The following is a 26,011-nucleotide window of genomic DNA, read 5'->3' as shown; positions in this document are numbered from 1 at the left end:
ATGACCGAAACAATAAAAAGAAAAAAAGGAGGAGGTTTTGAATCCATGAATTTAGTATATCCAGTATACAAAGCCATAAAAGCTCGTGGTTTTAACGTCCCGACCCCAATATAGAGAAAAGCGATTCCTTTAATCCTCGAAGGTCGTGATATAGTAGCCTGTTCTCGAACAGGTTCTGGTAAAACTGCCGCATTTGTAATTCCTTTAGTAAATAAGCTCTAAACACACTCTAGAACAGTCGGTGCGCGTGCCTTAATAGTATTACCTACTAGAGAATTAGCTTTATAAGTTTTAAATAATACATATATATATATATAAATATACATTTTAAAAAAAATATATAGATAACTTCAGTATTAAAATCTTTTATAAAATTCACTGATTTAACATATTCATTATTAGTAGGAGGCCATAATTTAGAAGGTTAATTTGAGAGTTTAGCTGGAAACCCAGACATATTAATAGTTACACCAGGTCGTTTATCATAATTAATAGATGAAACCGGACTTACATTAAATAAAGTAGAATTTTTAATATTTGATGAATGCGATTATTTATTCGAAATGGGTTTCGCAGACCAAATGAAGACTATTTTAAAAAAAGTTTCCCAAAACAGGTAAACTTTGATGTTTTCAGCAACTATACCAGAGGAGCTTTCTTCTTTTGCTAGAGCAGGCTTAAAAGAGTATGTTTTTGTTAAATTAGATTCCGAATATACACTAAACGAGAATCTTTCATTGAATTTTTTACTAGCAAGAAATAACGAGAAATTCGCCATTTTAATATATTTATTAGAAAAGATTATTAATTATTCAGAAAATACTGAAAACTCAACAATAATATTTGCCTCAACTAAATACCACGTAGACCTAGTGAGCGCCGTTTTGGAAAAATTCAAAATCGAAAACGTCTCCATATACGGTAAAATGGACCCACTAGCCCGAAAAGACTAAATAAATGAATTTAAAAGCAAAAGAGTTAACGTTTTAGTAGTCACAGACTTAGCTGCAAGAGGTATAGACTTGCCCCATGTTTAAAATGTAATCCATTTTGACCTTCCTGCTTAGACTAAAATTTTCATTCATAGATCAGGGAGGACTGGTAGAGCTGGAAAAACAGGAAATATATATGCAATGGTTAGCATGAATGAAATTATGTATATAAATGAAGTCTGCTATTATGTTGGGAGGAAAATAAGTGAAAAAGAAGATGATTTTTCAAAAAAAGATAATAATAAAGCCTATTATGGGGTCGTTCCGTCGTCTTTAATTGAAGATACTTAAGGTAAAATAGAAATTTTGTAAAAGGAAGACATAGAAATTTATAAAATGTAATAAATGGCAAATAATGCATTTATTTAATTCCTTAAAACTAGAGAAAGTGCATCTAAAGTGTCTGTTAAAAATCAAAAAATGATTAACAGGGAAAAAATCAACCCTCTTTTTGCAAATTTGGTCAAGGATGAGGAAGAAAAAATTGCTTTTTTGAACTAAATAAGACATTTTAAACCCTAATAGTGTGCTTTGGAGATTTTTTAATAGAGATAAATTAAAAATGCAGGCGTTTTAAAAGAAAGTGATGAAAGTTATGCTTTTTCAGGTTTTTAATAAGCCGTTTAATAATTAAAAAAATAAGAAAAATAATTCCAAGAAAGAAAATAAAGATAAGAAAAAATCTCTTAATTAAGAATAGAAATTTAAAAATAGAAAGAAGAAGAAGAAGAAGAAAAAGAAGATATTTTAAGTGCTTTAGACGAACAAGATGTCAGAAAAATGGAAAAAGAAGAACAAGAAGGACTAAATATTGATGAGAATGACGAAAATATTTAAGAAGATGAGCCAGATATTAAACTAGAAGATGAAAAAAAGCCTTTAAATATAAAAAAAAAGATAAAAAAATCACAAATACTCGATTTTAGACATAAAGATTAATACATAAATGCACAATAAGATCATTTTAGGGTAAAAAAAATTGAAGATTCTTCAAAAATTTAAACTTCGGATGTAAATGCATATATAGTAGGGGAAGATTACGAGGATATATTAAGAAATAAAAAAAAAAATATTTGGGATAAAAAAAAGAAATAGTTCGTTCGAGGAAAATAAGATGAAGTGGGAAGAATAGTAAAAGACAAAGAAGATAAACACCACAAAAAATAGGGTTAAGTGGCAAAAGAAGTATTAAAAAAATGGTAAAAAAAAAATATGGTCAAATTATAAAAAGAAGGAGAAACTGAAGATAGTAATCTAGTTAATAGAGTTAAAGGAATGTTTAAAAAAAGAAATCTAAACTAAAAAGGAATTTATTTAAATGATAATAATAATGAATTTAAATAAAAAGGAGTTAAAAATGAACTTAAAAATCAATATTAATTATTAAAAGTAAAATATAAATATTAATATTTATATATTTATATATATATGTATATAATTAAATTATAAAATTATTTTTTATATAAAAAAAATAAATAAAAATAATATTAATTAAATAAAATTATAAATAAAAAAATAATTATTAATATATATATATATATATATATTTATATTATATTTATTAATTTATTAAATTTATTTTAGAATAAGAAAATTAAGAAAGGAAATAAACTTAAGAATATGGATAGGGGTAAAAGAAGCTTAATTATTTAAAGAAATAAATAAAATTTTAAAAGTCCTAATATTAATAAAACACCATTTATAAGCTAAAAATCATATTAAAAAGGTGGAAGAGGTGGAAGAGGTGGAAGAGGTGGAATTAGAGGAAAATCAGGAAGAGGAGGTTTTGGAGCAAAATTTTGAAAAATTGGAAAAGGAGGGAGAAAATGAAATTATCTTTTTATAATATTTTTATATATTTTTTTAATTTTATAAAAATTAAATTATAATAATTTTTAATATTTTATTTATTAAATATAAAATAAATTATATATTAACATTTATATAATTAAATATATTATAATTTATATTAATAAGTATAATAATTCTGGTTTTAAATATATTACTTATCTATAAATAATTTGATATAATATTAAATATATATTATTTAATATTATAAAATAAAAAAAAAATGCATAATTACAATCAATTATTTTAATTAATTTTCATTAAATATTAACTTAATTTAATCAATTAACTTAAAATAAAATTAGTCATATATCTTAAAAATTTTAATATAAGAATATAATCAAAAATTATATTCAAATCTTTATAATTCTTTAGATATAATAGAATTTTATTAATTCCTTAATTTTGAATTCCTTTATTAAATTATATAAATACTTATGTTTCTTATTATCAAAAATAAGATCTTTAAAAAATTAAAGTTTTATTATTTAATTTTACATAATTATAAAAAAATATATAATTAGTAATAAAAATTTAAAATATAAAGAAATTATTTTAAATATATAATAATTAATAAAATCATATTTAAAAGAGAAAAAAAATAATTTATTAATTATATAAATATATTTTAAAATATAATAGTTTTTATTTATTTTAAATATTAATGAAAAAAAATTATATACTATAATGATATCATTTTTAAATAAAGATATGATTAAAAAAAATTATATTTTTATATATATTATATAAATTATTGAAAATGTTTATATATATAAAAATATAAAAAAATAATATATAAAAACATTTTAATAAAAAATATAAAAAAAATATAATTATTTTAATATAAAAAAATAAAATACATATTATTTTTAAAAATATCAAATAATATAGTATAAAAAAAATACATTTGTATTAAATAAAATATAGAAAAGTTATTAAATTAAAATATATAAAATAATAATAAAAATATATTAAAAAATAATAAAATTGCAAAAAAAAATTAATAAATAAAAATATGTGTAATTATATATATATTTATTTATATATAAATTTATATATAAAATATAATATATAAAATATATATATTTTTTTTAATTTTCTTTTTATTTATAACATTCAAGATTTATTATATTTATTATTTAATTATTAATCAATATATATAAATATAATTATTTAAATTTAATTTTAATCTTTGACATAAATTTATTATTAATTATATGTTTTATATATTATATATTTGTAATTATCTGATCTTAAGATTTGTTAACGAAGTTTAAAATAATTTTATTCTTTAGAGTATTTAAAATATGTATTTTATTTGTTACTATTTTTTTTATAATAAAATTATTTAATGCTAAATTGAGTTACAATTAATATATTTATTATTTTTATAAACTTTGAAAATTTAATCTTATTTTATTTTTATAATTATATAAAAAAAATTATTTATTAAATATTAATTTAATATTTATATGATTTTATTATTTATAATTCTAATATATTTATACAATTTTTTTTTATTTCTAAAAAATTATAAATAAATGAAAAGAAATAATATCCTGTTAAAACTTTAAAAAAAATTAATTTTATAAGCTCAAAAATATTATATGTTTAAAATAAAAATCAATTTAATATATATAAAATTTTATATTTATAAAAACATAAAAACTTTAATTAATTTATTGAAAAAAGAATAGAATTATTTTTAATATACATATAAAAAATTTACTTTTTTTATTTTATATTATAATAGTATTCTCTATTTTAACTTTAAAAGAAAATTAAGTGATATTTGATATAATTTTATAATATTAAAAATATTATTTTTTTTAAAAGAATTTTTAATTTTTTAGAAATTTATTTTTTTTAGAAATTTTTATTTTTAGATAATTTTTATTATTAGATATTTTGATTTTTTAGATATTTTTTATTTATTAGATATTTTTATATTTTAAATATTTTTTTTTTAAGACATTTTAGATATTTTTTATTTATATTTTTTAGACATTTTTATTTTTTAGAAATTTTTTATTATTTAGATATTTTAATTTTTACACATTTTTGAGAACAAACTTTTAGAAAAACATATTTTAAAGTATTTTTTATTCAAAGAAACATAGGACTTATAATATTTTTTGTACAGAACTTATATTTTTTAATTTTAAAATAAGCAATATAAGAAAAAAGAGAATAATAGAAAGATAATATTTGTTTTTATATTTTAAAAATAATATTAGATAAAGGCTAAAGAAAGCAAAAAAGCATATTTTTTTTTTAATAAATATAAATTTTTATATTTTTATATGATTTTCAAATATGTGATTTCTTTTTTTTATCTCACCTTCAATTATATATAGAATTTTCTCTTGATTTGTCTTACCCGTTTTTATATTGGCTTCCATTTGTATTATTATTATTATTATTACTATTATTATTACTAGCTGATCTTCTTCTACTTTATTTCTTTCTTTATACTGATTAAGATGAGTTATAGACTTTATCTTTTTTTCGATCACTACTATTTTTCTTTTTCTAGAAAATTCGCTGCTATTTTTCTAATTTTTCTTGTATCTTGTCTATCATTAGATTTGCTTCTACTTTTCCTATCTAAACTTTTAGAATATCTCTTTCGATCTTAGCTTCTATTTCTATATTTAGAAATTCTATATGAATTTATATTATGTATTAAATAATATATAAAATAATATAAAATATTATATATATATAAAATAATATTTATATATATTTAATAATGAGAATAAAATTTCAAATTATATAATTAAAAATATTTATATATACAAATATCATAAAAATATAAAAATAATTTAAAATAAAATAATATTTGTTTTTTTTTTTTTTTAATTATGAATATTTTTTAATTTAATTGTCTATTATATAAAATATAAAAATTTGTAAATATATTTTCTTTATTTATAATAAAATAAATATATCTATTATAAAAATTATAATATTAATATTAATAATAATAATAAAAATATTGATAATAATAATATATACATATATAAATTATTTATATATATATGTTTTTTTTATTTATAATACTTTTCATATGATCTTGAATTTCTAGTTCTTCTATAATTCTTAGATTCTGATCTAGAATGTCTTCTTTTATATCTTTCTAGTGATTTTGAGTTTCTTCTTCTTCCTAATTACAATATATAAAATATTTTTTTTTTTTTTTCATATATAATAAAATAAAATTTATATAATTTTAACTATATGATCCAGAACGAGAAGACCTTCTTCTTCTATCATTAGATCTACTTCTTTATCTAAAAAATAATAAAATATAATAAATATTCTTTTAAATATATAAAAAATACTTATAATCTCTTCTATCTCTATAACTTCCATGTCTATGTCTATCTATGATTATAAACAAAATAAATTTAAATATATGAAAAAGAAAAAAATACCATAACTATCTCTTCTAGATCTAGTACAATCTTTTGTAGCATGATTACTGTATCCACAATTAAAGCAATTTTCTCTTCTTCTTTTTCCTCCATGACCGAATTCTAATCTTATTTATTTCCCTTTAAATTCCATATTATTGCAACTATAATTATTTATAAATATAAAAAAAAAAAAATCTTATTTTTTATTTACTCATCTAATGCATCTTTTGCATCTCTGTGATCTTAAAATTCTATAAATCCGTAATGATTTGAGCCGGTTGCTTTTATTTTTATTTCTTTGACAGTCCCGTATTTTTTGAAAATGTTTTCTAGATCCCGCTTGTCAGCCTTTATATTTTTATTTTTAAAGATATTTATTTATTTTTAATATTTTTTTATACATCTTTTGATAGGTTTCCTATAAATAACTTACAATTCTTTTTTTCGTCTTTATCTTTATCTTTTTCCTTTTCTTTATTTCTAGAATTACTGTGACTCATTTATTTATAATAATTATTAAAAAAAATATTTTATTATTTTCTTCTTTTTATATAATATGTATTAAAGAAAATAAAAATATTTTTTTATGTTTTTGTTTTTTTTTTTAAATAAATATTAAATTTGAATTATTTAATTTAATTTTTTTTTTTTTATATTTAAATAAAATAATTATATATTCTTATTTACATAAATAAATTAAACAAAACTTTTTAAAATAAATAATAAAAAAAATTAAATATTATTAAAAAAATAAACACATCGAACAAAATATGGATTTTCCTTATCTTATCTTTTATTTTAATATTATTTTATATAAAATTATATTTGTTTTCTAATATAAACTATTTAATATTTTTGGATTTTTATATAAAACTATGAATGTTTTAGATAATTTTATTGCTAATCTAAAAAGAAATAATTTGTTTTTTATTTTTAATTTTTTATATAATAATTATTTAAAAAAAAAAATTAATAATTTTAAAAAATATTTATTTTATATTTATTAAAAAGTTAAATTGTATTTATATTAAAATAAAAAATAAAAATGATAAAATTAATATTTAAATTATCTAAATCTGAATTTTATAGAAAATAAAATATATTTATAACAAATAAAACATATTAAATTATTTTATTAGCTTATTAATTGTTTTTTTAAAAATGTCTTATTCAATTTAATAATTGTTATTTTATATTAAATTTAGTTTAGAAGTTTCACTTTTTTAAAATATAAAACACTATCAGAATCAAAAAAATGAAACTTTATCAATAAAATTTTAAAAAAATAAAAATTAATAATTAATAACTATAGCAGATTTGATAATTCTAAATAAATAAATAGTTAACAAATTATTTATAAAAAATACAATTTAAAAATTGTAAATTAAAAATAAGAAAGAATATATATATATATATTTTTTTTGTTTTCTTTTTTATAAATTTATTATGATATATTTAAAATTAAATATATTAATAAATTAATTTAAATAAAAATAATTTATCTAAAATCACATAATAATAATCGATCTAAAATCAATATAAATTATAAAACAAAAAATTATCAGAAAAAATTTAAATATTAATATTAATGAATATATTTATTTGATATTAAAATAAATTATTTAATAAAATTTATTTATGCTAAAAATAAATAAATTGAATTAATACAAAAAAAATAAAAATATGAATTTAATATATATATATATATATATATATAAATTATATATAATAAAATTAATAAAAATAAAATAATAGTATCTCTTAAAATACGAAAATAAATAACATTATTTTAGTCAATTTCATTCTTAATCTATATTGCAATCACCAAAATCAATAACTGTCAAACTGTTTATATTATCGGGTTCTTCGAAATTTTAGAATTCTATTTCAGTAAAAATATTTTAATCTAGTCCTAAATTAACGTTTTTGGATGGTAAATTTATATTAATTTTATTTTATTGATTTAAACAAGTAGTTATATTTTCATTTTATAAATAATTAAAGCTGTCTTTATTTATAATTTTAATATTATCATTAGTATATAATAAATTTTTAAAATTCTAAAAACCACTATTATTTTAAGGGGAATTTTAAATTAATTCGTCGTCATTTAAATTTTAATCCTTGTTTATTATCCCACTTGAAATTAAATACTAACTACCAAAAATGTGTAAATTAAAATCTTTAAACTTAAATTTTGCATTTTCTTATCTATTTATATGATTACCAATGCGATTTTTTGGACTTTTATATTATTTACTATTATTCATATATGCTATTATATTAGAAAATAGAAATATAGTTTTTTTTTTTTTTTTTATGAATGTATTATATATTTAATTAATTACTATAAATTATTATTGATTAAATTTTTCTACAAAATTAATTATAATTCAAAACAAAATATTTTAATAAATTAACTTATAATAATATAAAAGCTATATATTATATTATATTAAAGTTAAGTTAATAATATTTAATTTTATGTATTAATGATGTAAAATAATTGTAAACAAAATAATTTTATTAATATTTTTAATTTTTAAGAAAAAATAATAATTTTATATTTAATTAATTTATTTAATTTAAATCCATAAAATACTGTTTAAAAATTTAAAGTATCTTTAAAAAAATTTTAACCATAAATTTTATTTTTTAATTTTTCGTCAAAATAAATTAATTTATTATCATATTTATATTTAGATATTTTTCATTATTAATTTAAGGAAAAAAAGAGTAATAAATATTAATAATAAAAAAAACATAGCATTTAATATTTTTTATTTACTGAAAGCAAAATATATTAATTATAACAAAATTTTTGATAATCATTAATATAAAAATTATTCTATTTTATAATTTTTAAAATATAAAATTGAGGCTTTAAATAAAAATATGTATTAGTTTTTATAATTTTTATAGAAAAGCTTAAAATTATTATTTAAATAATATATGAGATATTATTTATATAAATTAAATATAATATTTATTAATTATTTTTTTATTTGATTTTATAATTTTTTTTTAATTGTATTTTATAATTTTTTATATAAAATAAATTTATTTTTTGATAATAGATATAAATATAATATTATTTGATTTTTTTTTTTTTTTATTATAATAAAGAACCAATTTATAAATCATAATATTTATAAAATACATATTTAAATAATTTAATAAAGGGAGAAAAAATAAAAAATATTACGATAATAAATATTATTTAATACTTTTATTTTATGAAAACAATTTCCATTATTTACAGATGTTTTTTGTTTCTATAATATCAAACACATATATTTATCGCAATAAAATTTTTTTAAATTCGAATTTTTAATTTTCTTTTTATTTCATTGTAAATAGATTATACAACAATATTAATTCGAACTTCTCTTATGTTTTAGAAAGAAATTGATTAAATTTTTAAACATTATCATCTCCTTCTATCTAATTTAATGATAAATTAAGCATGTTTAATTTATTATTTCTTACATAGACCCATACTTTTTTTAATAATATATATTTTATTAAAAGATTTTAATACTATTGTCTGATATTTACTATATAGGCTCAAGTATTGGCACTTTTTCGGCATCAGCTATTTTTTTTCCTTTTAACTTAAAATAAATTAAGCATTTTTATTTATTTAAAAAAAAAAAAGAAAAAAAGTAAGTATATATAAAAAATAATTATAATATAAAAAAAATATATATATATACTTTTTTATTTCTTTCTATTATCTAATCTCTTTCTTATTCTTTGTTTCTATATTCAATATATTCTTATTCAGTCAAAGGATGCATTCCAATACTATAAAATATTTTTTCTAATTAATTTACATTTGTTATATTATTTTTAGCTAATCCTATTACTTCTAAACTTCTATTTTTAAAAATTAAATTTCCTAAAGAAATAAAACCTTTTAAAAATAAAAATAAAACCTTTTAAAAAAAATAAAAATACCTAAATCATCAATTTAATTATCATATAAATCTATAAATTTCAAAGAACTTTATTCATTATTTTCTATACTTTAAGCAATTACCTAAGTTAATTCGCCTTTTAAATTATTACATCTTAAAATAAGATTTTCGATTTTATTAAGTTTCCCAATATTTTCAAAAAACTCTTTCCTATAATTTAAATTTTCAATGCTATTCCATTCAAAAAATAATCTTTTTATTTTATTTTCTGAATTAAGAAATTAAATTAATAATCTTAATGTCTCTTCATCAAAATCATTATTTGAAAATCTTATATTTTTTATAATTTTTTTTTATTTTTTTTTTACTTTAAAGTAATTATATTTGTAGATTATATAGAAACTAAAAACATTTTCATTGTTTCATAATCTATTTTTACATTACAAATTTAAAAATAAGGAGGAAGCTCTTCTTAAAAATTAATCAACTCTAAATTTTACGTTGGTTATTACATTTATTTTTATATTTCTTCTTTTTTTAAAGTTTTTTATGTTTAATCTTTTTCCTTTTCTAATTATGTTTATTATTATGATAGATTTTCTTATTAGTTTGTTTTATTTTTTATAAACAAAGGATGTAGTTGATTTCCAATACTTTTGCTTAAAAATTACATGTTATCATATATATTTTCAGTCATTTTTACATTTATTTCTTTAGTGTAATTTGTAAAAAAACTATCAATATTTTAACATTCTTCAGATGAAAATTTTTTAAATTTCCAAAAAATCGTTTAAGTATCTTGCTAATATAAAGGTATAATTTCTATTAATTATTTAAATAAAATATAATTTATATTTTTTGTAAAATACAATCTACATTTATATTCTTCTTTTTTTTTTGGAGGCATTATAATAATATTGAAAATATAATGTACTTTAAATATTTAGTTTATATATAAATCAATAATAAAAAAAGTATGAATAAGTATAAATAATTTATTTATTAATAAAAATATATAAATAAAAATATATAAATATAAATATATATATATATATATATATATATAATTTTTATATATAATAAAATATTTTATTTATTTAATGACTTTTAATGAATAAAATTTATTCTTTAATTCTATTTAGATTATATTTATTATTTATATTTAATATGAATTTTAAACTAAATATATAATTATATTTGATTTATAAATAAATGAATTATTAATAATTAATATCAACAAAATATTTAATATTTAATTATGAATTTATATTCTTATATATTATTTTTCATTTTATTATTTTTAATATAATTTGATTAATTACTTTATGATTTATTTTCTATATTTAAAAAAATAATAATGATTGTAATTATTTTTTAAACATAAATTTTCAATTATATTTAATTTAAATTAATAAATTAATAGAATTTTTTTATTCATTTTTTAATTCTATTTTTTATCATAAAAAAATAAAAATTAGGTTAATATTTAAGAAAAAAAAAAAAAATTAATATAGTTATATCTATTCTTACATTATCTTTATATATTTATGAATTTTCTATTTTTTTCTATTAAAATTTGTTTTTAATCTATAAAAATATATATTTTAATTTTTAATATAATAGAAAAATGTAAAAATAATTTAATTAAGTAATTTTATAATTCAATAGTTTAATTCCCATAATTTATTGTAAATTAATTTTTTCTTTTTTAATTTACTTTAAATGATATAAAATAGTATAGTAATATTTAATATGATATACATTATAATTATAATATTGGATTTTGTTTGCTCCAAAAAAAAAATAAAAATAAAAAAAAAATGAATCAAAATAATAATTAATGACTAAAGAATAAAGAGAATAATTATATGTAGGAGGTTTTAAAATAAAAGACGGTCTTTTTATGGGAGACTAATCTTCAATATAAGTAAAAAATAAAAGAAAAAAAAGTAATTAAAAAATAAAAAAATAGGATTAAGACTATATAAATATGAATAAAATAAGCAATATAATAAATTGCTCAGGATAACAGTTAGTAGTTCCATATAGTTAAAACATAAAATAATTAACTTTTAACTGGCAAGAAACCGAAAACTAAGTTTTATTTGAAAAAAATACTGTCTAAAAAATAATAGATTTTATTAAAGAAGCTGAAGAAAAAGGAGAAAGTGTACTAATAGTTTCATAAAAGGGAACAAATAGGAGTGCATGTGCTACTATAATATATTTATTATACGAATATAAATGGACATTGAATAAATGTTTAGATTTTTTATAAAATAAAAGATCTCATATAAAATTATCGACAAATTTTTAATAATAATTAATGAATTAGGAAAAATTATTAAAAAATTCAGGCCTATCTTCAGTCTGGGATTTAAAAAGCAATTAATTAAGTAGTTCTGATGAAGCTCTAATCTCAAATACTTATTTGAACTCTATAAGTTAAAATAAAGGAGTTAACTTATATTTTAAAAATATTCCAAAAAAAAAACTCTCATTTTCCCAAGAAAAAAATACTAATAATATTTAACGAGCTATTAAATGGTCAGAAGATAATATGGTCTCTATTATTGAAAATAATAATAAAACTAATTCTGTTTCTTCCTCTTTAACATAAAATAATTAAATAAAACATTTTGTTAAATCTATGATAAAAGTAAAATTTAAATTATATTTTTAAGTATTTTAATTAATTTATTTTGTTTTTTTTAAAAAAGGGTTCAATTACATATTTTGATAAAGCAAGTGGAACTAAAATATAAATTCCAGAAGAAGAAGAATAGAAACAAAGAAAAAAATTATTTCTTAATAATTAAAATAATTCTTAAAATAATATTAGGAATAGAGTTAGTTCATTGGATATTAAAAAACAACCCGCCGTTATTTAGAGTAATTCTAAAAAAAATATTTATTTTTTTTAATTTATTTTTTTAAAAAAGAAAAAGAATAAAACGGAATAATCTAAAAAAGCTAATTTAATACTTTAAAAAATCCGGCATTAAAGCCTTTTGAAAAAAAAAATAATGTATAAATATTAACTAAATGATCATAATTTGATTTTTTTTAACACCTTATTTAGTTAAAAAAAAGGCTTATATAAAAAAATATTATACTTAATTTAATATAATATATATATAGAAATTAAACTTATTAAAATATTTCTATTATTTGTATATATATATTAAATTTTTTTTTACTATTTAATTTTCATATTAAAATTAACTAATCGTTCATTTTTATATTATGTTTTTTAAAAATATAATTTAATATAAATAAATTTTTATTTTATTTATGAGTTATTTACTATCAACATAATCAGATATTTTTATATTCATATTACATCCGAAAACATTAAATACCTATATTATATATATCTAAATTAAAATTTAGATATTAATGTGTATTTAATGATTAACATATGAAAAAATTACATAATAATACGCTATATAATATTATTAAAATTAAAAATTTGTGTATATCATTATAATATTTATATCTAAAAAAGTAAAATAATAAAAAAACTAAAATACGATAAAAATAATAATGAGAAGTATTCTGAAAATGCTTGATTTTTTTAAAAAAATAGAATATTTTAGAGTCCATATCACAGCGGGTTTAAATATTTAAAAACATAGAATAAAAAATAAACTTATATTTATTTGGTTTATATTTATACCAAACTGAAGAAGTAAGCAATAGTCCTAATTTCATGAAAAGATTAAATTTATAAAAAAATCTTACTTTTAAATAATAATTTATTATTTATTTTTTATTATATTTTTTTGTTAAATATTCTATAAAAAAAATAAAAAAATCAATGTATATAGGCCTATTTTTTTTAATAATATTGAGTATTTTTTGTAAAATAAAATTATTTTTAAGACCAAAATATTATATATATAAATAAAAACATTTTTTTAAAAACTATATTTAATTAGAATATGTTTTATTAAGTATTTTTGTTTAAATAAAAATAATAATTTTTTATTAACAAATTGAATTATTAATAGAATCAAATTTAAGATCTTAGGCTTAAGAATATTTAGACGAGTTAATAAAAGGAATCTGAGTATGCTTAATATTAGGATATTTTTGCTTCAATATAAGTAAAAACAATAATTTAATAATACAGAGAACATGAATTATAAACTCTAATCAATATATTCTAGTTAATAAAAAGAAATAAAATATAAATTTACAATCATTAAAATTATATAAGTAATTTATTTGTTATATTAGTATATTTTAATTTTTTTTATTTATAAATATATTAATATTATTATATATTGGGCTAAATTAATTAAAATTTTTAGTATTATTAAATTAATATAATATACTTGTTATTTATTTTTTAATTTTATTTTTTAGATATTATTAATAAATAAATTTATATTTTCTTAATATGTTTCTTAATTAAACTTAAACAGCAATTATTTTAATTCCATCTTTAATATATTTTATAAATACGGTATTCAATTAAGCTTTTTTACCTTGATTCTAGGAAGCCAATCAGGTGAATGTGACTTACTTACACTTAAATAAATAACAAAGTTAATTAATGAATTATGAAAAATAATGTAAACTAAAAAGCTTAGTTATAAATTTTATAAAGTATAATTTAAGTATTAAGTTTATTTTTAATATTTTATTATTTTTTGCATAGTTGTAAAAATAAATTACCTAACTTTAAAATTATAAAAAAATGGAATTTCGACAAAATAGAAAAATTTAAAAATATTAATTATAAATTTTAGTTTATCATATGATTTGTAAGACTTTTATTATTCCGCATTTAAAATCTTATAAAGGATTATAGAAATTTGCTATAGTTCTTAAGTTAAATAATTTAATGCAAACTTATATAAACAGAAATATAGTCGATTTTGCTCACTATTCTTTAATAATATTTTATTTTTAATTAAAATAAAACCTATTAAAAATAAATTATCTTTTAGTTTATAAAAGTTGCATTAAATAGTATTCTAATAAATTATTTGGGATGCTTTAAAAACTTTCTTCAATTATAAAAAATTAGCCTAATATTAATTTGTATTTGAAAACCATAGATTTATAAATATAATAAATATTTATTACTTGAAATAAGTCAAGTATAAAAAATTTAAACACAAATAAAATATATATATGAAAAATAATTATATATTAAAAAATAATTTAATGATCAACATTTAATTTTTCATATATAGATAGGGGTGGGATAATATTATTTTTTTTGGTATTTTTATTATATTTCATAATATTTTTTTGTTTTTTTATTTTATTAAAAAAATATATATGAGGAAATTCTATTTAGTTTAATAATTAAATTTTTTTTATTTTTTTATTTTATTTAAAAATTAAAGTTAAAATAATAAACATTTTTATGCTTTAAAATATATTTAAAAAAACATCTCTGAATTTCTTGATCAAAATATATAATTAATAATAACAATAATTTAGGAAATTATAAAAAATTAGTAATTTATTTAAAAACATAAATTAAAATTTTAATTTTTTTTAAAAATAAGATAAACAAACAAGTTTAAGTTTTAACTTTTATAAATTTAAATTTTTTAAAATAAAGAAATACTTTCATCAAAAATAAATAATAAATAACCTAGTTTAAACGAAAATAAATGATACTAATATATACTTATTTAAAAATAAACATGATTTGATAAAAAGTATATAATTATAAGATATAAAATTATTGTTTTTCTAAATTTATATATATATTTTTTAAAATAGTAACATTACTTAATATAATTATGAATTAATATATTCTTTTATTTTTTATTTTTATTAAAATAAAAAGAAAAGAGTAAATTATAGGGATTATCGATTTATAAATATTTTTCAATTAAAAAATGACTCTAAAAAAATACAATAGAAAGTTTATTAAAAAGAAATTATTTTTCAAATAATAAAAATTAATTGAATTTCATAATTTAATTTTAATATTTTGAGGATATGAAGTTATATATTAAAAAGCTTGAAATTAAACTAAAAATAAAATAGGCTTTTTAAATTTCATATTCAAATAAATAAATATAATATAAAATAAGTAAATAGACATATATTTAAAAAATATATATAAGAAAATATTTAAAAAATAATATATATATATATATAAAAAAAAAATATATTTTCTTTATAAAATTATATTTAAAATAAATATTATATATAATTTTTTAAAAGTAATTATTTTATTACGTAAAAAAAAAAAAAAAAAAAAAAAAGTTTTTTTTTATATAAATAAAAATGATTAAAAATGAGGAAAATAATGTAAATTAAAGATTTTATTCTTTATGATTAATTATTTTTTAATGTATAGAATAAATTAAAGTTTAATCGTCTTTTAAAGCTATTAGATTTAGGAAATATTATGTTTGAAAAAAGATAAAGAAAGGTTATTTAATAGAGTTAAACTCAAAGTAATAAATAAAATAAAAAAAATATGATAAATGTAAGATTTATCTTAATTTTATTTAAAAAAATATTTAAATAATTAATTAAATTTTTTTTTTTTTTTCAATAATAATAAAAAAAAAAAGATTCAAACATAGAAAATAAACAAAGAATTTAAAAATAATAGGCCCCTTAAATAAATTTATAAGATAAATAAATATAGGATTAGAAAGATACAAATAATAATTAATAAATAAATTAAAATGAGATAAATAATTAAAATTAAAAATTAAAAGGAATTTTAAAATATAAATAAAACGAAGAAAAAATAGCTTTAAATAAATTAAAAAAGTTACTTTTACAAATGTAAATCCAAGTCCTTAAAAAAATGAAAAAAATCTTGGAGATAGTGAAGATGAAGAAGAAGAAATCTAAGATATGTATTTTCCTTCAAAAAAAGCAATGAAAAAATACAAAAGCAAAATGTTAAGTTTAAAAAAGGAAAAAATTCTTAAAAATAAATTAAATTAATAAAATAATGAAAATTAAATAGATATAGATAAATAAAATCAAATTATAAAAGAAGATTTAAAAGATTTTAATAATATTTAGTCAAACTTTTAAAACCTATAAATTAATTATGATAATATAAAATATAAAAAATTAAAGGAAATTAAAAAAATTGATATTAAATCTAATAAATCAAATAATAGTGTGAAAATTAAACTATAAAATATTAAAAGAAAAGTTGATTTGAAATTAGATATGGACAAACAAAAAAATGATATTTAAGAAAATAATATTATATAAGAAAAAAAAAATATATAAGAAAATAATAATATTTAAAGAAGAAATCAAAAAAACACTAAAGTTATTATTACAAATAATAATGAAACTAAAATTAGAATTTTTTTAAAAGATAAATAAATAAAGTTAAAAAAATAAAATTTTGGAGAAAATATTATAAAAATTGAATTAAATTAAAAAAAATAATTTTAATAAAAAATTATTAAGAAAAAAATAAGTAAAAATAAAAATACCAGAAAAAAATCCAAAAAACAAAAAAAATCTAACAAATAATGCAAAAGAAAAAAAAATACTCAAATTTAAAATGAGTCACGGGTATAATAGTAGAAATAAATATAAGTATAATAACAAACTTAATAATAAGTGCAAAACTAATAATAAGTATAAAATGAATAATATATTTAATGTTAACAAGTTATTTAAATAAATTCAGATTAATCTTTCTAAGAATAAAATTAATTAAATATTAATAAATAAAATGATATTTAATAGGATTAACAACAAAATAATAATATATTACAATAAAATGTGGATATGATATTATAAAATTAAAAATAATAAATTAGTAATATTAATTCTAATTTAAATATTAACTAAAATATTAGTATCAATAATAATAACATTATTGAAACAAATAAACATTATTCTATAATAAGTATATCCGATAGTTGATATTATAAAAATATAATTTTGATAAAATAATTATTATATATAATAAAGGGAATATAAAAAATATAAATTATCAAAGAAAAAACAATATATTTCATAATTATTATAAGAATATATTTTTATTTAATGTATTTGAAAATTTATTTTATAAAACCAAAAAGTAAATATAAATTATATTATATTTAAACAACTTTTTAAATATTTATAATTATATTATATATAAAAAATATATAAAAATAGTTTTATATATAAAATAAAATATTATTAAAACATAAATTTATATATATATATAAATATATATTATATATATATATACATATATTTAAATATACAACACATATTTTCAATTATTTTTATTTTTAGGATATATATTATTATACTTTTAACCAACTCCATATGAAATTACAGTTTATTTAATCAAATAAATATCGTCTTTATTATTAATACTAAATTATTAAGCAAAGTTTTCTATCAAATTAACATGTTTATTATTAAGATTACATCTTCTTTTACTTGTAGATTATATACTACTTAATAATTTTTTACCATTTTTTAATTTTTTAAGTTCTATTTATTTTTTCCTAGCCCCAGCAATAACATTATCAAAATTATTATATGGAAAGAATTTTTTATAAGTTTTAATTCTATCATAATCTTCTATAAAAATATTAGAATTACAATTTTATTATAATTATATTTCTTGTTAATTTTCTTCTTTATTTAAGGCCATAGTAGTCATTTTTAAAAAATTTAAGAATTATTATTGTATATTATTTTAATCAATTTATAAACTAATCTCTTAAATACTTTACTTACTGTCTTAATTTTATATTTAAATGCTTTATTTTTTTTATTAATTTCCTTCTAAAATAGTTTGTTTTTTATCTTAATTTCGTACTAAAATACTTTGCTTTTTTTCTTAATTTCTCTCATTATTTTAAAATCCTTGTTTTCCAATGTTTTATTATAAAAAGCTTATTTTTCTGCTTTATTTTCGATTTTTTAATCTTTAAATATCATTTATTGTTTCTTTTAAATGATTTTCTTTTAATTCTTCTACTAAAGAAGTCATATTTTTAGAAATATAGGATTATTTTGTTTCTGGAAAATTATTTATTGGCTTTTAAATATCTGCTTAACTTTCTATTAAAGATTCTGAATTATATTACTATATAATTTTTTTTGATAATTCTTATTTTTAAAATGAAGAATTGGAATTAATTTTGCTTAAAACAGACATTGTATCTTCTTCTTCTTCATCAGAATTTTCTTCAATAATTAAATTTTTTTAATTCTCATCTTCAAATTCATCATCCTTTACTTATTCGTCTTCTTCTTCAAATTCTTCATATTCATATTCCTCTTATTCATCATCTAAATCATCTAAATTTTAATTAAATAATAAAAAAAGTTAAGAATTCAATTATTATAAATTCTATTTTAAATATTAACAAATAGATTTATTATTTTAAAATATTAACCTAATTTTTTTATTTGTTTTAAATATTTTTTTTTTAAAATAAATTCTTTTTTTTTTTTTTTTATTTTAAATAAATTCTTTTTTTTTTTTATTATTTTAAATAAATAATTTTTTTTTTATTTTTTTTAAATAAATTCTTTTTTTTTTTATTTTTTTTTAAATAATTTTTTTTTTTATTTTTTGTTACAATGGTTTAAATAAAGGATTTTTAATTGAATTTCTTCGAATAAAATCATTTTTTCTTTTTTAAAAAATAGAAAAAATACTACTTAAAATAATTTTTTATTAATCAAATTCTTAATGTGTTTTATGACAAAATTCAGCCATATGTCCTAATTATCCACATTAATAGCATTCAATACTAATCATCGAAAAATCCTTTTAGAAAATAATTTGTTCTTAAATCATTTTAAAAACTTCAAAATCGTCCTTATTTTATCTCACTATTTCTAGAAAATCCTTCCTTTCAATTTTATATAAAGTAGATAAATTTACACTTCTTGCCGAAGCTTTTCTTGGGAGACCTGAAAAAAAGGAAATTTCTCCAAAAAGCTAATTCTGGTTTAAAGTTTTGATTACTTTATCTTTATATTGTGAATAATAAATTTCTATAATCCCACTTTTGATAAAATAAATAGCCTAATCATCCAAATCATTATCATTAAAAATAATTTGATTCGGCGATATTAAAATCTCCTTCATTATAAAAATAGTTTTCTATAAAGTTTAAGATTAAAAGTTCTTGTAAAATATTTAATAATTCTTAATTATTCTTGAATTTATTTCTATTAGAATCTCATCTTAAAGTTTATTTGATAATTTTTTTAACACTTTATCTTCTTCTTCTTTATTTCTATCTTATTATTCATTTGCTAAAAAATTTAAATAATGCCTTACTCGACATTTTAATGTTATATTTATATTATTTCGACTTAAATATCTATTTTATATATATATTTTTGTTATATATTTTTATAATATAACAAAAAATAACCTTTGTATAGTACTTATATCTTCTCTTAATTCTTTTGAGCTTTTTTCTATTTCTTATAAAATCATTCCTATATTATTTATAGAATAAGCAAATACACAACTCATTAAAATCATATTAAAAGTGGCAAATAGGGCTTCTAAATAATTTGAAGGAGTAATATCTCCATATCCAACTAATTAAAAATATAGTAAAGAAAAATACTACACATACATATATATATATATATATATATAATTTTACTTTATTTTTACCTGTACTCATAGTAGTAACAGACCAATAAATAGAATAAATGTATTTTGTAATCCATCCAGAATCCGCTATATTAGCTTTAGACTGCCAATTGGTTTCAAATAAATTCACTTGTTCGAAAATAGCTAATGAATGCCATAAAATAGAAATTATATGTGCCGCTAAAAACACAAAAATAATTAAATCGAATAATTTTAATTTTAATTTTTCGTAATCTTTTAATGTAATTATATTTTCTAAAAGTAATCTTTTATGTTTTAACGAAAAACTTTTAAGAAAAACCAGGAGATGAATAAAATAGATAAATATATTATTTTTTTCGTTATAAAAAATATTCTTGTGTTTAAAATTAAGTTAAAAGAAAATAATACAAACAGGAATAATATCAAAAACAAATAAAGATTGAAAATATTTTAAAGAGATTAATTTTCTTTCTTTAATAAGCTGATCTTTTTAAAAATAAGCCGAATTAAAATTCACGAAAGAATCAATAATAAAAAGAACTAAATTAGTTTAAAAATAATAATTTAAGTATTCTAAATTCTACTCAAATTATCCAAAAAACATCAATATAGAATATATATAAAGAAAAAAAAAAGTCATAAAAATATTCTATATATCCCATATTATTTTAAATTTATCACTAGGTAAAATTATATAACGATTTAACTTTTTAGTTAAACAATTTATGTATTTTTATATTTTATTAAATAATAACTTATTATTAGTTATATTATTATGAAAGTAAGACTTATCTGAAATAATTAAAAAGTCTTTTTATAATAAATTATCTACTTTTCGAAAAATACTTCGATTTTTTAATTAATTTATAAATTTATTAACATGTCTATCTATTGTTAAAAGACGATTTGCTGATTTTTTAAAGACATTTTAGATTATATTTATTGCTTTTATACAATTAGGATTTTTATTAAATTATTTATAAGAACTTGAGTTTATTAATTTTAAATTATAATTTTCTTCAAATACTTTAATTATATACAAAAGATTATATAAAAAAATGAATTCATATACAATTATATATTAAATAAATATATATTAAAAACATTTACTTTATTTTTAAAATTAACTTTTTTTCATTAATTAATAATCTTAACTTATTTATGTTTCATAACTATTTTTTTTTATACTTTATTAATTTTTAAAATTTTATTTTTTAGTAAATTATGCTGAATTTATATTTTAAATTTGTATTATTTTTTATTCATTATTTATTTATTCTATTTTTTTTTAATATATGTTTTCTTTAGTTTCATTTATTTTATTATTTTCTTCGTCAATTTATTCTTAATCTCCTATATGTCCTAGTTTAAAAAACGAAGAATTTTAACTGTTTTAAAATATATGTAATTGATAATTTTAAAAGGGTGAAAAAAATTGTTTTGAATCCAAACTATTTGAGTTTATATTTATTTCTATGTTATTCATCTAATTTTTTTTTATTTTATTTAATTTTTATAAAAAAATAAAAATAATTACTTATTAATTTTATTTTATCATAAATTTCAAATTTTATCAATGACAAAATTTTAATTTTTTTTTTTTTTCTAAAAAATTATTTTTATTTAAAATTCTTTTATTCATATAAATATAAAAAAGCCAAAAATTAAAATAGTTTAAATAAAAAAGATTGGTAAATAATAAAACATAATATAAGCTTTTTTTGAAAAAAAAAAAAAGAAAAAGATATAAATTCTATACTTTCAATAATAAAATAGAAAATAAGTAGAATATATTAATATTGTATTACAAAAAAAAAAAAATTAAATAAAATAAAGTTAAATAGAAAAAACTTTTTTTTAAAAAAAAGTAAGTAAAATTATAAAAAATGGAAAATATCAAATATTAGCAATAATATACTATAAATCACGAACAAGAAAAATTCGAAATAAAAAACTTTTATGGAATAGAGTAATTTTTAAATTCAAAAAACATTAAAATAGATTAAAAAAATCTACATAAAATATCAGTAGCGCCAATGATAGTAAGATAAAATAAAAAAAAAAAACATAAAAAAAAAGGACATAACAGATACTCATTTTAGAAATTTTATGAGACTTTTAACAAAGCATTCTGTCTTGTACACAGAAATGATTCATGAATCTTTTATAAACCAAAATCCTCAAAAAGCGAAAAATTTATTATAGTTTGATCCAATATAACATCCAGTAGTAATTTAATTAGGAGGATGTGACCCTAATAAATTACAAGAAGCTGCATTAATATGCTAAGATATAGGTTATGATGAAATAAATTTAAATGTAGGATGCCCTTCTGATCGAGTTTAATGTGGTAAATTCGGAGCATGTTTAATGAAAGAACCAGAAACAGTTTCAAAAATAATGCAAAAAATGCAATAAATATTAAAAATACCTTGTACAATAAAATGTAGATTGGGAGTTGATAATTTGGATTAATATGAATTTTTATAAAAATTTGTTTAAGAAATTTCTGAAAATGGTAAAGTTTAACATTTTATTGTTCATGCAAGAATAGCAATATTAAAGGTAATAGTAAAAAAAAAAATATAAATAAATATAAAATAAAATTAATTATTAATAAAATTAAAAAAAATATAAATATATTTATAAATATAATTATATATATATATATATATATATATATATATATATTTAAATTTTTATATAAATAGGGTTTAACTCCTTCATAAAATAGAATCGTTCCTTCTTTAAAATATGATTTTGTTTTGTAATTAAAATAAGATTTTCCTCATATTGATTTTAGTATAAATGGAGGATTCAAAACATTTTAATAAATAGAAAATATTTTAAAAGAAGAAAATAATCTAATGGGGTGTATGATTGGAAGATTAGCTTATGAAAATCCCTATTTTTTTTCGGATGTTGATAGAAGATTTTATAAATAAGATAATTTAAACTGGAACAGAAAAGATATATTGTTGATTTGGGGTTAATATGGAAAACATTAAATGAAATTAAATAAAAATTTGTCTGTTTTTATTTTAAATAGGCCAATTCTAAGTTTATTTTAAGGCGAAAAACATAGTAGTAAATATAAACAGTTCATAAGTGATAAAAAAAATTTCGAAAAATGTTTGGATTATGAAAATTTTATTCATGAAGCAATTTACATTATGGAAATTCATAATCCTGATGTACTTTACAATAATTTTAAGCATTTATGAATTTTTTTATTTTTGAAAATAATTTTTATTATCTTTATGTCAAAATTAATTAATTTATTATAAATAAGAAATTAATTTTTTTTTTTTATTATTTTATCTTTTTTAATAAATAAAAAATTCTAATATAATTTATTTATAAATGTTCGAAAAAATAATTCTTAATTTTTTATTTTTTTAAATTGTAAAATATAGTTTTCATAATTTTTTTTTATTTAGAATATTAATTTTTATTATTACAATTAATAAAACCTATATATAAAAAATTTATAATAAAATTATATTAATTTTTTTATATTAATATAAGAATAAAAATAAAACAAAAAACATTATGATGTTTTTTTAATCTAAAAAAACCACTATGAATATAAATAATTATAATATAATAATAATTTTTAAATTTTTAATAAGAAGTTACTAAATTTTAAAATATATGTTAATTATTATTTTAAATATCAATTTTATTAATAAATTCAAATATTTTTTAAACTGAAAATTATATATAATAAACCAAAAAACATAATAATGATCAATTAATTATTAAAAAAAAAATCTAAAAATAATTTACCAAAGGAAATATTTTTGTAAATATTAAGCCTTGAAAATAAGTTGACAGAAATAACAAATTTAGAATAATTAAATCAACTTATTTTTTTATATTCTAACTTAGTTGAGCATTATAATATGAAAAAAGATCCAATATAAATATATTTTTTAGAAAAAATATAAAACTTATTCACAACTAATTAATCGTTAAATCTCATATATAATAAGGATAAAAAAAATCTTTATTTTAATTCTGATATAAGTAATAGTTTTCAAGAAAATAGTTTTATTTCAATAAATTCTAAAATAGAAATGAGCGAGTCAATATTATTAAATAAAAAATATGAAAACATAGAAAAAAATAAGATTTTTTTAGATTATAATAATATGAGAAGAAAAGCTTTAATAGTATTTTACTTTTTTAAAATAATTATTTACTGTTTTTTTTTTTAAAAAAAAATGAAAAATCAATTTTATATAAAATATAAATTTAATATAAAAATAAAACAAAGGATAATATTTATGATTTAAATATGAAAAAAGCTGAAAGATTAGTTAAATTAAATATATTTAAATAAATAGCTGAAACTCATCAAGAAAAAAAGTAAGAAGTATAAAGACTATTATAAGACTTTGAAGAAAAGTCGAACTAAAATGACAATATTATAAAAAAGACATTGATTCATAAGTTGATTTGATAAAGAAAAAACTTGAAGAAAAAAGTAAAAATATAAAATATATATTTTTTATTGTACAGTTAATAAATTATTTTAAAATAAAAAAATAAAAAGAGTATTAATATATGTAAAATAAATTATAAATGAACATATAAACCTAAAATCATATAGAAATAAAAAATTTTACAAAATTGAAAATAAATTAAAATAATTTAAACAATAATTCAATAATTAATAACGAAATTAAAATGAAAAATTAAAACTCTTTATTATAAGTTGACTAAATAAAGAATTTATAAAATATAAATATTTATATAGAAAGTATAAAAATTTGATTTTTATTATTTTAATAAAAGTATAAAATATATAAGATTATTATTTAGTAAAAAAAAATGGTGTACTAATATATAATTAAAAAATATAATATTGTAATAAAAATTTAATATAATTTAAGAAATAAAAAAATAATAAATATATATTTTGTATAATTTAAATTAATGTATATTTTTTGAAAGTAAATATTGATAATAATATAATATAATAAATAAAAATTTTATAATTTTTTTTTACATAAAATATAATAATTAATAATTAAATATTTTTTTAAAAATATTTGTATGTTATTATATATTAAATATAAAAAAAATAAAAATATAATTAAATTAATTATATATAATAAATTTTAAAAATATTTTGAGAAATATAATAATAATTCAAATATATATATATATATATTTATATTTATATTTTTTAAAAAAAAAAAAAATTATATATATTTATTTATATTTATTTGTATTTATTTATATTTATTTATATTT

General features: G+C 14.9%; 5 protein-coding genes across 5 annotated transcripts, besides 59 other annotated features; 3 read left to right on the top strand and 2 right to left on the bottom strand. All coding sequences in view use genetic code 6, as the record gives it.

Moving 5' to 3' along the window:
• On the top strand, positions 1-2,795 carry IMG5_066580 (hypothetical protein; the record flags this gene model as incomplete). The annotated part of the gene is made up of 3 exons (XM_004036867.1): positions 1-288; positions 345-2,381; positions 2,577-2,795. The coding sequence occupies 3 exons, from the start codon at positions 1-3 to the stop codon at positions 2,793-2,795; spliced, it is 2,544 nt and encodes an 847-aa protein (XP_004036915.1).
• Positions 2,518-2,550: a microsatellite.
• Positions 2,717-2,751: a microsatellite.
• A 37-nt stretch (positions 2,796-2,832) lies between the features above and the next one.
• Positions 2,833-2,927: a microsatellite.
• Positions 2,922-2,973: a microsatellite.
• A 633-nt stretch (positions 2,974-3,606) lies between these two features.
• Positions 3,607-3,673: a microsatellite.
• Positions 3,674-3,750: 77 nt separating this feature from the next.
• Positions 3,751-3,795: a microsatellite.
• Positions 3,783-3,827: a microsatellite.
• A 34-nt stretch (positions 3,828-3,861) lies between these two features.
• Positions 3,862-3,926: a microsatellite.
• Positions 3,864-3,900: a microsatellite.
• Positions 3,881-3,926: a microsatellite.
• A 539-nt stretch (positions 3,927-4,465) lies between these two features.
• Positions 4,466-4,499: a microsatellite.
• A 156-nt stretch (positions 4,500-4,655) lies between these two features.
• Positions 4,656-4,727: a microsatellite.
• Positions 4,678-4,893: a microsatellite.
• Positions 4,678-4,903: a microsatellite.
• A 342-nt stretch (positions 4,904-5,245) lies between these two features.
• Positions 5,246-5,277: a microsatellite.
• Positions 5,246-5,280: a microsatellite.
• A 72-nt stretch (positions 5,281-5,352) lies between these two features.
• IMG5_066570 (splicing arginine serine-rich 4, putative) lies at positions 5,353-6,855 on the bottom strand (the record flags this gene model as incomplete). Its single annotated transcript, XM_004036866.1, has 7 exons — positions 6,661-6,855; positions 6,471-6,607; positions 6,278-6,420; positions 6,185-6,227; positions 6,078-6,133; positions 5,904-6,006; positions 5,353-5,503 (listed from the first exon to the last, which is right to left on the bottom strand). The coding sequence occupies exons 1-7, from the start codon at positions 6,757-6,759 to the stop codon at positions 5,353-5,355; spliced, it is 732 nt and encodes a 243-aa protein (XP_004036914.1). The 5' UTR covers positions 6,760-6,855.
• Positions 5,512-5,586: a microsatellite.
• Positions 5,535-5,576: a microsatellite.
• Positions 5,545-5,585: a microsatellite.
• Positions 5,551-5,594: a microsatellite.
• Positions 5,806-5,853: a microsatellite.
• Positions 5,806-5,866: a microsatellite.
• Positions 6,856-7,708: 853 nt separating the features above from the next.
• Positions 7,709-7,741: a microsatellite.
• Positions 7,742-7,746: 5 nt separating this feature from the next.
• Positions 7,747-7,795: a microsatellite.
• Positions 7,796-7,951: 156 nt separating this feature from the next.
• Positions 7,952-7,987: a microsatellite.
• Positions 7,963-8,009: a microsatellite.
• Positions 8,010-9,244: 1,235 nt separating this feature from the next.
• Positions 9,245-9,306: a microsatellite.
• Positions 9,307-9,595: 289 nt separating this feature from the next.
• On the bottom strand, positions 9,596-11,137 carry IMG5_066560 (leucine rich repeat protein). Its single transcript, XM_004036865.1, has 5 exons — positions 11,056-11,137; positions 10,548-11,001; positions 10,220-10,509; positions 9,976-10,175; positions 9,596-9,873 (listed from the first exon to the last, which is right to left on the bottom strand). Exons 1-5 carry the CDS (start codon positions 11,084-11,086, stop codon positions 9,607-9,609), a joined length of 1,242 nt encoding a protein of 413 aa, XP_004036913.1. The 5' UTR covers positions 11,087-11,137; the 3' UTR covers positions 9,596-9,606.
• Positions 9,920-9,974: a microsatellite.
• Positions 11,138-11,188: 51 nt separating the features above from the next.
• Positions 11,189-11,259: a microsatellite.
• Positions 11,191-11,258: a microsatellite.
• Positions 11,214-11,272: a microsatellite.
• Positions 11,273-11,603: 331 nt separating this feature from the next.
• Positions 11,604-11,636: a microsatellite.
• A 337-nt stretch (positions 11,637-11,973) lies between these two features.
• Positions 11,974-12,013: a microsatellite.
• Positions 12,014-12,019: 6 nt separating this feature from the next.
• Positions 12,020-14,251, top strand: IMG5_066550 (hypothetical protein; the record flags this gene model as incomplete). The annotated part of the gene is made up of 3 exons (XM_004036864.1): positions 12,020-12,838; positions 12,900-13,071; positions 14,193-14,251. The coding sequence occupies 3 exons, from the start codon at positions 12,020-12,022 to the stop codon at positions 14,249-14,251; spliced, it is 1,050 nt and encodes a 349-aa protein (XP_004036912.1).
• A 1,066-nt stretch (positions 14,252-15,317) lies between these two features.
• Positions 15,318-15,355: a microsatellite.
• Positions 15,320-15,355: a microsatellite.
• Positions 15,356-16,249: 894 nt separating this feature from the next.
• Positions 16,250-16,299: a microsatellite.
• Positions 16,254-16,294: a microsatellite.
• Positions 16,256-16,294: a microsatellite.
• A 525-nt stretch (positions 16,300-16,824) lies between the features above and the next one.
• Positions 16,825-16,877: a microsatellite.
• Positions 16,878-17,371: 494 nt separating this feature from the next.
• Positions 17,372-17,429: a microsatellite.
• Positions 17,430-17,743: 314 nt separating this feature from the next.
• Positions 17,744-17,792: a microsatellite.
• Positions 17,793-18,259: 467 nt separating this feature from the next.
• Positions 18,260-18,317: a microsatellite.
• Positions 18,290-18,372: a microsatellite.
• Positions 18,342-18,385: a microsatellite.
• Positions 18,344-18,386: a microsatellite.
• A 521-nt stretch (positions 18,387-18,907) lies between these two features.
• Positions 18,908-18,990: a microsatellite.
• A 401-nt stretch (positions 18,991-19,391) lies between these two features.
• Positions 19,392-19,434: a microsatellite.
• A 135-nt stretch (positions 19,435-19,569) lies between these two features.
• Positions 19,570-19,725: a microsatellite.
• Positions 19,591-19,725: a microsatellite.
• A 761-nt stretch (positions 19,726-20,486) lies between these two features.
• Positions 20,487-20,525: a microsatellite.
• Positions 20,526-21,998: 1,473 nt separating this feature from the next.
• Positions 21,999-22,040: a microsatellite.
• Positions 22,041-22,768: 728 nt separating this feature from the next.
• IMG5_066540 (tRNA-dihydrouridine synthase a, putative) lies at positions 22,769-23,973 on the top strand (the record flags this gene model as incomplete). Its single annotated transcript, XM_004036863.1, has 2 exons — positions 22,769-23,314; positions 23,461-23,973. Exons 1-2 carry the CDS (start codon positions 22,859-22,861, stop codon positions 23,971-23,973), a joined length of 969 nt encoding a protein of 322 aa, XP_004036911.1. The 5' UTR covers positions 22,769-22,858.
• Positions 22,802-22,835: a microsatellite.
• Positions 23,323-23,404: a microsatellite.
• Positions 23,331-23,439: a microsatellite.
• Positions 23,381-23,440: a microsatellite.
• Positions 23,974-24,408: 435 nt separating the features above from the next.
• Positions 24,409-24,459: a microsatellite.
• A 519-nt stretch (positions 24,460-24,978) lies between these two features.
• Positions 24,979-25,022: a microsatellite.
• Positions 25,023-25,487: 465 nt separating this feature from the next.
• Positions 25,488-25,526: a microsatellite.
• A 433-nt stretch (positions 25,527-25,959) lies between these two features.
• Positions 25,960-26,011: part of a microsatellite that runs on past the window's edge.

The sequence above is a fragment of the Ichthyophthirius multifiliis genome (assembly GCF_000220395.1).
Source record: "Ichthyophthirius multifiliis unplaced genomic scaffold scaff_1120509250333, whole genome shotgun sequence".
NCBI classification, from domain to species: domain Eukaryota; phylum Ciliophora; class Oligohymenophorea; order Hymenostomatida; genus Ichthyophthirius; species Ichthyophthirius multifiliis.
The sequence above is the reverse complement of the archived record's forward strand: the minus strand, read 5'-3'. Positions and strand labels throughout refer to the sequence as shown.